This window comes from Schistocerca gregaria, chromosome 2 (genome assembly GCF_023897955.1).
Source record: "Schistocerca gregaria isolate iqSchGreg1 chromosome 2, iqSchGreg1.2, whole genome shotgun sequence".
Classification (NCBI taxonomy): domain Eukaryota; kingdom Metazoa; phylum Arthropoda; class Insecta; order Orthoptera; family Acrididae; genus Schistocerca; species Schistocerca gregaria.
Window position 1 is genome coordinate 321,570,416 of NC_064921.1, and position 11,562 is coordinate 321,581,977.

An 11,562-nucleotide genomic window follows, 5' to 3' on the forward strand; every position below is an offset into this window, starting at 1 on the left:
TGGTTCGTCTGAAATAGATTACTTTCATTCGCATTTGCACACATACAACATTTATATTATAGTTGGAGTTTCTCAACATTACAACTGGAGATTGATTGATTAATTTGTAGATTCTAATTATAAATCACTGTAGAAAAATAATCTTATGAAGTTTTAAACAGTTGGCTGCAATATGTTCTTTCTGTGCAGGCTCTTTGGTAGACAGTTGAAATGACAGTGTATAACTTATGTAAAACTATGTCAAAAGTGCTACTTTACATCAGTCCTCAAAATCATATGAGCTTTAAAGTTACTTGTAATCAGTTCATTTTGTGCAATCTTTCCGCTTAGACAGCTGACGTACTGTATGAATGGTATGAGGTGATTTAATTAATGCATAATAAATTTAAAAAAAACACTTTAATAGACCCGTACCATATTTACTAAATAGCACTGGACAGCACTGTATGATCGTAACAACATAAAAAACCATTAGTATTGCAGCCAGCAAAGCTAACCGTACACTCACTCCAACAGTAGTGGTGATCTGTGTTTGGTATGGGTGTGGGACTGACATGAATAGTTGGTGGTAGGAGATATCAAATGTAATGTGTGAAGAAATATCTAAATGCCTAAAGAAAGTTATAGTTGGGTTAAATTAAGTACGTAATGTATTCTTACCAGGATGATGATTTTATCAGTCATTCTTTTTTGCAAGCACACAAAACAACCATAGCTTCCTATTGATATAGATGCTAATTTTCCATCAAAGTAAGTGAAGAAAGTAGACATTACTAATTAATACCCTATGTCATATCCCATACTGTGTCACATGAAGGACTACATATTCATGCAGCTGATACATGTACACTATGTGATCAAATGTATTCGGACACCTGGCTGAAAATGATTTGCAAGTTCATGGTGCACTCCATGGATAATGCTGGGATTCAGTATGGTGTTGGCCCACCCTTCGCGTTGATTACAGCTTCCACTCTCACAGGCATACATTCAATCAGGTGATTGAAGGCTTCTTGGGCAATGGCAGCCCATTCTTCATGGGTTGCTACACTGAGGAGAGTTATCGATGTCGGTTGGTGATGCGTGGCACAAAGTCAGTGTTCCAAAAGATCCCAGAGGTGTTCTGTAGGATTCAGGTCAGGACTCTGTGCAGGCCAGTCCATTACAGGGACGTTATTGTCGTGTAACCATTCCGTCACAGACCATGCTTTATGAAAAGGTACTCGATCGTGTTGAAAGATGCAATCGACATCCCCGAATTGCTCTTCAACAATGGTAAGCAAGATGGTGCTTAGTGTAGGCCTGTGCTGTGAGAGTGTCATGCAAAACAACAAGGGATGCAAGACCCCTCCATGAGAAACACAACCACACCATAACACCACTGCCTGCGAATTTTACAGTTGGCACTACACACGCTGGCAGAAGATGTTCACCGGGCATTCGCCATATCTACACCCTGCCATCGGATCGCCACATCATGTACTGTGATTCGTCACTCCACACATCATTTTTCCACTGTTAAATCGTCCAATGTTTACGCTCCTTACACCAAGCGAGGCATGGTCTGGCATTTACTGGCGTGATGTGTGGCTTATGAGCGGCCACTCAACCATGAAATCCAAGTTTTCTCATCTCTCGCCTAAGTGTCATAGTATTTTCAGTGGATCTTGATGCAGTTTGGAATTCCTGTGTGATGGTCTGGATAGATGTCTGCCTACTACACATTATGATCGTCTTCGGCTGTCGGCGGTCTTTGTCAGTCAACAGACGAGGTCGGCCTGTATGCTTTTATACTGCACGTGTCCCTTCACGTTTCCACTTCACTATCACATTGGAAATAGTGGACCTAGAGATGTTTTAGGAGTGTGTAAATTGTGTGTACAAACACATGACACAAGTGACGACCAATCACATGACCACGTTCGAAGTCCGTGAGTTCTGTGGAGCGCGCCATTTTGCTCTGTCACGATGTCTAAAGACTACTGAAGTAGCTAATATGTAGTAACTGGCAGTAGGTGGCAGCTGAATGCACCTGGTATGAAAAACATATCTATTTGGTTGTGTCTGGATAATTTGGATCACATAGTGTTTGTAGTTAATAAGTCATTTTATTATTTTCTGTGTCTCAGTTACTCTTGAGAAAAAATACTTCCCTAAAAAAGGCAGGTTTGCTGATATACAATGGACCCTTGTTGAGTGTTATTTGTATATGTATTGCACATATATTTTAAACAATGAAAAATCCAGGATGGAATGTAATAATATTATGAGAAGTCAAACAATGGAAAATCCAGGATGGAACATAACAATATTCTGAGAAGGAAAGTTGCTGCTCACTATATAGCTGAGTTCCTGTCGCAGATAGGCGCAACAAAAAGATTTTCACACTTACAGATTTTGGCCAGTGGCCTTTGTCATGCAAATGCAACTCTAACACATGACTGCAGTCTCAGGCAACTGAAACTGCAGTGTGGTTTCAGTTACTTGAGACTGCATTCGCGCGCGTGCGACAAAAGCTATAAGTGTGAAAATCTTTTTATAGTGCCCATCTGTGACTCAGCATCTCCACTTTTTGATGAGTAGCAACTATCCTTTTCATAATATTATCACATATATTTTATATCTTTTTCTGTTATGATCATTAATATCGGAATCAACAGAAATGGTTTTATGGAAATTACATTTATTCACAGGCATCCAGCAGTCCTGTTGGCACTGTGCCGTCTTGTAGCATGCAGCCATGCAGCAGGTGAGTCTGCACGCCCTGAACGTTTTGCTGATTTAGCTTTGCATCGCTATGAATCTGTAAGTGATATTGATTTGTTGCATTTTTATGTACCACTGCTACAACTTTGTGTTCGACTGTGGTGGGCACTTGGACGTGACAAAAGACCCCTGGAAGCAAGGTTAGATGACCTCCGTCGCCGTGGTATAAAAGTTGATGGATGTCCATCTCTTTTAGATGCCATTACAGAGTTTGACAGCAAAAAGTAACTAAGTAACTAGCCCGTGCAGTCTTACTTTCCTCATTTGAGAATACTTTTATCCCTAATGTGGTAATTATGTTTGCTCTTTTTTTTCCAATTCAGATCTGATTTTATCAAGCAACACTTTTTTTTCTTTTAAAACTTATTTTTTAAATTAGTTTTAGGATATATTGCAATTTTAGATAGGAGATTGGTGTACTGAAACACCAATAAATTGTTATGTGCTGATAGAAATTAAAATATGTTACCAGTTTCATAGGTATTATTCAGATACTCATTCATTACTGGAAACACTGCAAATGTGTGTCAATAATGGAATGTAGTTCACAAGTTTTTATTGGCAGCATTTTTGTAATGAAATCCAGACAAGTGTTCATCATTTTAAAAAATAATTTTAGGTGAAAAAGCAGGAAGAGTTACCCAAGAGTATGTAATTGGGTTTAAGTAGTTTTATGTAAACTTGTTTAATTTTTTGCCTCCCAGTATTTTGAAACTCAATCATATTCTCACTTGTTCTTGCCATAAGGGTTGAAGATAAAACTATTCCATCTGCATAAAAAAATTGTTGCCTTTCATGCTGGATACTCTCTTAGGTTTAATCATTAAATTCTTCATGTACTGGTCATGATTGTGCATCTCATTCTTCTGTTCTGTACTGTCTGATGCAGATTCTGTTACGTAAAGCACTCATTTTAGTAATAGAAATGATTTCTTTATATAAGCAAAATATTCATTTTGAAAAGATCAATTCTACTATTGTATGTTTCAACATTTTATGCTGTTATCCTTTTGTTTGCACCACTTTTTACAAAGTTCCATTTTCATTCATTATTGTACATATGAAAAACAATCTTATAGCGCTTGTTTGTATTGTTCTGACTGACTGTTAGATGTAATTACATGCTTTATTTATTTTTATAGTTGTTAAATAGTGTCAGTTGTTAAGCAAAAGTAATGTTGTTTTACTACCATACTTATTTTAAACCAGTATTGTGAAATCGCTGTAGTTCTTGTACTCAGTATATATATCCTAAACAATATGAAGAGTTGCATACTTTTTAGTTTTTTTAAGATATGTAATATCATTGAGTTCTGACTTAACATAAAGTATGCAGTTTCTTTGTCAGGTAGCAGCTACGATCTACCATATGTAGGGTGATATGTTTTGTTACAGCATTATTATTCCTGTTTGCAATAGTGATTGAAAATGAAATTATTGTTTCATAACATTTCCATGAAACCGTCTGCTTGATAAAATTAATAATTGTGATAACAAATCATTTTGCTCACTTGTTATGAATCTCTGAAGACTGTCTAGTCCTTACTCTTGTTGGAATCTAAAAAGATATGATATTATGCAGATATTGCAAATAGTGACTGTCTTGATATAGCTAAGTACCTGGCAAATCTGAGACTATGAAGAAAATGGCTTCCTGGGATCTAATTCTACTTTGAAAAAAAGTACAGAATACGCAGAATAGCAACAGGTTGTGTGGTATTCGTATCCCAGTACTACTTTCCTGCATTTCTGTGTTCCCTGTAGAAATGTCTTTGTATTTCTTTGTATTTTTTTCACCACAAGGTATTTCTTTATTTCTCTCATGTAAATATTTTATTTGTTACTGTTAACAGCTAATAATTGATTGAGAGCAGCTTTTAACTCGCTCTGTTCCCTAGAAGGCACAATGTCAATCTTTCTCTGAGAATTTTACAGATCTGAAATAGACTAGAAATGGAAATGTGGAATATGTATCTTATTTGTGCTTTGATTTCTGTAAATGACCTTTTGTGGTAAACATTTTGGTATGTGAACCAAAAATTGGCTCATATGCTATCATTTTCATCATGGCTGTACATTTAAATGTGAAGTCGTAAAAGAATTCAGTCACATTGTACAGTCTTCCTCTGTGTTCGAAGTGTGAATGTCATATTGACTGTTCACTGCCTCATGTTAGTTAAAGTACTTAATATTGTTAAAAGTTACAAATTACAGCAGTGCAATATTATATATTACCAGTGTACTCACTGCATACAACTGGTTATGGGGGAGAGGGGGGGGAGCATTGAATGACTGCTAGGCACTTGATTGCAGAGACTGACAAGAAGAAATTTTTCCCATCTATTTTTGCAATTAACTACCCAGAATGTCATTTTGGTGATGTTTAGGGAGTTTGACACTAATGCTGTCAACAAAATAAATATACTGAATTTTGTTACTTTAACTTGCATAAAACCAGCCAAATTAAGTGTGAAATTTGTAACTGTATTATTAATATACAGGGTATTGCTCAAAGCTAGTTATTCAAGCACAGATTGGGCTGAATGCAGCTCATTTTATCAATACGGAAACAAACTTTGTCATTCATGCAAACAAAATTTTTGGTTGCACATGTGAAAATGGTCGATTGCTAAACTTCAGTATTAATGTCAGAAGTACCTGCTTATTCTACTTCAGTAGCTGTTCTTAAATAAAAATTAGCAAGGTACCAGATTTCACAGTTAAATGAATTGCTTGCATTCTTAATTTCTTTCTTTTTGTTTTAAAAATGTAGGAAAAAGCTTTTATAGAAATGCTCAACAGAGATTAGTGTGATTAATCTTATTGTTTTAGGAGCTACAACCAAAGCAAATCATTTAGTTAATTTCACAGTTACCTTAGACTTTATCTGAATGCTTCAGTTAACACATTAGTTGTCATTGTACAAAATTTCTAAGATGAATAGGTCAAGATTTTTGTATTAATAGGAAGCTTTTTTGTTGACTCATAAAGTATTTACCAAGAGAAGTATTTTTGTGAACATGAGGTAGCACTGTAGCAAAAGAAACATAATGCAGCAAATGGTTGCAATTTGTGTACTTGCTTTTGTGTGAGGTAAACAATATTTATCTAAAGCCTAACTAAATGTACTCAGTGAAACTGTTTAATTTTGTGTTAATGTTTATATATTTTCATGTTCAATTTCTTCTCTGTAGCACTACCCACCAAAACCTCCTTCTGTTTATCACATTGACTGCCACATGCTTAGTGATGGATGTTTCATGGTCATGCCAGGTGAGGCACACGTTAGGCGTGAAGCTCTGCTTTTGCTGCCAGTGGCTACACACTATCAGGCATACATTTCTGTCATGGCCACCGGTGACCACACAGCAGTCAATGTGTTAATTACATGTGTTATTTGTCAAGTAATAGACATACATGAAGTATTTAAAGGGAGAAGGCAGCTGCTAAGATTAAAAAACACTACCAGGCATTCATAAATGATCAACAGTTGCTTACACCAACTCAGTTTATAATAGTTGTTACTTTTCACAATTGTCCCACTGGTTTTCTATGAAATGAAATAGGCTTTCTGTCGAGAAGAAAAATGGAATTCAGAAAGCTATACAGCAGCAAATAATTTCGTACTGAATAATGGGAAAGCAATTATCAGTATACTTTACATGCCTGAGTTGCACACATTCAGTTCTGAGTTTAACATGAGCAAAGGAAATTGGGAATAATAAGTTAGCATACTTTGTATCTCAGACTGAATGAATGATGATGAATAAGTTACCACACCACATACAAAGGAACCTGATAATAGCTGAATAATGTATACAGTGTATAAATTTATGTCCAAAGTCAGGTATCATAGGCATCTCATTCTATAGTTCTTAACTAGAGGCCTGCACAGATAAGGAAAATATTAGCCACATTGCATCCACAAGTTCCTTACCTGCATCTGCAAGTCTTATCTGCAATTGCAGCTATTAAAATATTATAAACCACTTTAATCTATTTGGTACATTGAAGCTGGACCTCATAATTCACATTTTATTTACTAAGAATGTAGTGGCCACTTGTGACAAATTTTAATGCAACATAGTCATATAAGAATCTTAATAAATTCCCCAAGTTACCACTGTCAGCCCTTTCTTTTTTTTTTTTTTTTTTTTTTTTTTTACAGGCATTGGTTTTGCAAAACATTCAGCAAAAGATTCCATCAACATAAGGAAGTCTAGTTAAGAGTTGTCGTCACTTCTTGCATAATATTTAGTGTTAGCCATTTAGCCTATTTATCATATTAATATACATAGTTTTGTGTACCTGTAAATATTTTAGAAATAAACATTGATATTAAACCAAATGTTACTTATTTCAAATGGGTAAATAATAATAATAATAATAATAATAATAATACTTTGTGTGTGTGTGTGTGTGTGTGTGTGTGTGTGTGGTATAATTTAGAAGGGCTTTTGACTGAAACCATACTTGTTTAGCAGTCTCTTTGTTGTGCTGTCACCGACCCAGTATCTCCAGTATTTGGTATCAGTCTAACCTGTTTGTTATGTAATGTTGTCATTATTCTATCCTGAATTTTCAGTTGAGGATGAGAATAATTTAAACAGTAATAATCACTGTTACAGGATGCTTGTAAGACAAAACCAGATAAACATTGTAATGTTGATGCTGTGTTTTAAATTTAAAAAACAAAGTAATTATTATCAAACTACAGAAACTCGGGGTTGGAATATCAACAATATTAGGAAAAGGATAGCTTGCTACTCACAGTAAAGATGACCTGTTGAGCTGTAGACAGGCACAATGAAAATACTGTTACACATTATAGCTTTGAGCCAAAGCCTTCTTCAGCAAAGAAAACACACACACACACACACACACACACACACACACACACAGAGAGAGAGAGAGAGAGAGAGAGAGAGAGAGAGAGAGAGAGAGAGAGAAAATATGCCCATGTGTATCTGTATAGATGCAGTCTCTTATCCACAAAGCTAATACTACTGTGGCTATCCAAATCTGTGCAGACCTCTACCTGTAATTTATGAATTCTGAGCAACATATATAATTTACAGTGCCTCTAACTTTAAAAAGAAACTGTCACAGGATTCTGTATTTAACGTAGAGAAATTTTCTACATTACATTGCATATGGAACTCGCAGCAAGCTGAAGTCATATAAGATTTTCTTGTCTTGTCATTGCTACTTGAAAATATTGTATAACAACATGAATTTTTACATTTTTTTGGGATGATTTTATGTAGTGTGTTGTAGTAATGAAACACTCATGTGTTTCCATTGAATTTAAATTGATATTTATGATTGTATTGTATTTCAATGATTTGTACTGTTTGGCTGTAACAGTTATAAATTGTACAGTGGCAAACTGAAAAGAATTTTATTTGTTAATGTCTTGTTATTCCTGCTTGTTGAAGTGTTCCTGTGTGGGCATCAGTGGCGCCTTTGTCGTGGTAGTGTCCTTTTGCCATATCTAACAACAAAGCTTGGTGTGTTTTGGTTTCTTGAATGATTCTTGTCCAGTTAGCTGACTTTTCAGAAATTGTGCTTTTACTGCTCTGTAATGTATAATTAACTGTGCCGTGTCAGAACTTGACATCATGTATGTGATTTCCACTAGAGAATTTATTTTATTGAACTGATTTGTTACACATGACTGATTTTATGAATTGTAGGTACAAATTTTATTTCTAAATGTACATTATTGTATTTAAATTGCATTCAGTTTGAAGATTGTGTTGATAATTGTGTAATAAATGTTAGTGGCGGCTTCGAAATTCTGTTTATGGTCACTCTGGTTATCCCACTATTAATCCTGAATTTTGAGCTAAGTACAAGTGTTATGACACATGCAGTCAGCATGCTTCTCTCCAGTATAAGTTCATTCTACAGCTGATTGAAAGTTCCATCCTGAAGCGTAATGTTTGGTTTTCTTTTGTATGTGCTCATTGTTCCTTTAGCAGATGTAAATATTAGTCATCAGCTGTCAACTATTTACTTGGTACACTGTTTGAGTTTAACATATTTTATTAACAGTTTTCTGTGACATATTCTGGAAATTGGTGTAAATTCATGAAAGAGTTAATAATGTAACTCATATTCAAAATCAATCAATCTCTCTCTCTCTCTCTCTCTCTTCCCGCATTTTATGTTTTCCCACTTTGTACATTAATTTTGTTAGCCCCAACAGAAGTTCTGTACTCTCAATACAATGCTTTCATGTTACTACTGATTTTGTGTCACAACATTTCCTACATTTTAAGTTTTCTTTGGCATTATCACAAGGTTTAGCACTGAATTTCCTACAAATTTCTGCCAAAAGTGCATTGTATTCGTGCTCGAAGCCAGCCTCGGAACAAAGTAGAATATGCACACTATATACAAAATTATCAATCATGTAACATAGTTTTAGCACGATAAGCAAGATTTTCATTGTTGGCATGTTGGGTCATGGATGCTTGTATTATAGGCTGGAAGAGTGGGAAAGTACGCTGAGTCAGTGCCTTAACAATGATCACTATCTGGCATTAGTGACTCTAGCAGCAGCATTCCTTGTGGTCATTGGGTTGTTTTACAACAGCTTTAATTTAATTTCACATTACTTTATACAATCATGTTTGTATAATAAAGAAGGGGGGCGGGGGCGGGGGGCGACACCAGCACTCAGCCACTGTCTGTGTGGTTATCATGAAGGCAGTGGCCGATTGGTAACACACAAAAATGCGCTTTCTTTTTCATTCAGATTGTGTCCAATGGCATAAATAAAACATGAGAGCAAAAGCCTTTCATGAATCCACATTAAAAAGATATTCATTTTCTAATGTGAGATTTATTATTGATAACCATTATAAAGTTATGGTAAATAACACAATATTGGTTAAAACATTAAAGTTGGCAGTATTCATATGGCTTTTTTGCGACAGTTCTCTGAAGAGCGTAAAAAGAGGCTTTTATTGCATGCTGTTCCTAGCTTATGGTTTCCAAAATACATACATTTTATCCAGTTGCAGCTATTATAAATGATATAACTTACATTGAGTTGACACACTATTGAGCCAAAACATTATGATCACTGCCCATCACAACAATGAATGTCACCTGGGTCATTGTGGGCATATGATGTGGTCTACATCTACATCTACATCTACATGACTACTCTGCAATTCACATTTAAGTGCTTGGCAGAGGGTTCATCGAACCACAATCATACTATCTCTCTACTATTCCACTCCCGAACAGCGAGCGGGAAAAACGAATACCTAAACCTTTCTGTTCGAGCTCTGATTTCTCTTATTTTATTTTGATGATCATTCCTACCTATGTAGGTTGGGCTCAACAAAATATTTTCGCATTCGGAAGAGAAAGTTGGTGACTGAAATTTCGTAAAAAGGTCTTGCCGCGACGAAAATCGTCTATGCTGTAATGACTTCTATCCCAACTCGTGTATCATATCTGCCACACTCTCTCCCCTATAACGTGATAATACAAAACGAGCTGCCCTTTTTTGCACCCTTTCGATGTCCTCCATCAATCCCACCTGGTAAGGATCCCACACCGCGCAGCAATATTCTAACAGAGGACGAACGAGTGTAGTGTAAGCTGTCTCTTTAGTGGACTTGTTGCATCTTCTAAGTGCCCTGCCAATGAAACGCAACCTTTGGCTCGCCTTCCCGACAATATTATCTATGTGGTCCTTCCAACTGAAGTTGTTCGTAATTTTAACACCCAGGTACTTAGTTGAATTGACAGCCTTGAGAATTGTACTATTTATCGAGTAATCGAATTCCAACGGATTTCTTTTGGAACTCATGTGGATCATCTCACACTTTTCGTTATTTAGCGTCAACTGCCACCTGACACACCATACAGCAATCTTTTCTAAATCGCTTTGCAACTGATACTGGTCTTCGGATGACCTTACTAGACGGTAAATTACAGCATCATCTGCGAACAGTCTAAGAGAACTGCTCAGATTGTCACCCAGGTCATTTATATAGATCAGGAACAGTAGAGGTCCCAGGACGCTTCCCTGGGGAACACCTGATATCACTTCAGTTTTACTCGATGATTTGCCGTCTATTACTACGAACTGCGACCTTCCTGACAGGAAATCACGAATCCAGTCGCACAACTGAGACGATACCCCATAGCTCCGCAGCTTGATTAGAAGTCGCTTATGAGGAACGGTGTCAAAAGCTTTCCGGAAATCTAGAAATACGGAATCAACTTGAGATCCCCTGTCGCCTGTCGATAGCGGCCATTACTTCGTGCGAATAAAGAGCTAGCTGCGTTGCACAAGAGCGATGTTTTCTGAAGCCATGCTGATTACGTGTCAATAGATCGTTCCCTTCGAGGTGATTCATAATGTTTGAATACAGTATATGCTCCAAAACCCTACTGCAAACCGACGTCAATGATATAGGTCTGTAGTTAAATGGATTACTCCTACTACCCTTCTTGAACACTGGTGCGACCTGCGCAATTTTCCAATCTGTAGGTACAGATCTATCGGTGAGCGAGCGGTTGTATACGAGTGCTAAGTAGGGAGCTATAGTATCAGCGTAATCTGAAAGGAACCTAATCGGTATACAATCTGGACCTGAAGACTTGCCCGTATAAAGCGATTTGAGTTGCTTCGCAACCCCTAAGGTATCTACTTCTAAGAAACTCATGCTAGCAGATGTTCGTCTTTCAAATTCTGGAATATTCCATTCGTCTTCCCTGGTGAAGGAATTTCGGAAAACTGCGTTCAATTATAGAAGTGGAACATAGGCA

General features: G+C 36.5%; 1 protein-coding gene across 2 annotated transcripts in view; it reads left to right on the forward strand.

The window, feature by feature from the left end:
* The window catches only part of LOC126336965 (sorting nexin-21), a 69,510-nt gene extending 60,946 nt beyond the window's left edge, over window positions 1-8,564 (forward strand). For both annotated transcript variants that reach the window (XM_050001173.1, XM_050001172.1), the window contains exons 6-7: window positions 2,694-2,749; window positions 6,935-8,564. In XM_050001173.1, the coding sequence (XP_049857130.1) occupies window positions 2,694-2,749; window positions 6,935-6,993 (115 nt within the window). In that variant the 3' untranslated portion in view covers window positions 6,994-8,564. The remainder of the gene's footprint in view (window positions 1-2,693; window positions 2,750-6,934) is intronic.
* Window positions 8,565-11,562: the final 2,998 nt, after the last annotated feature.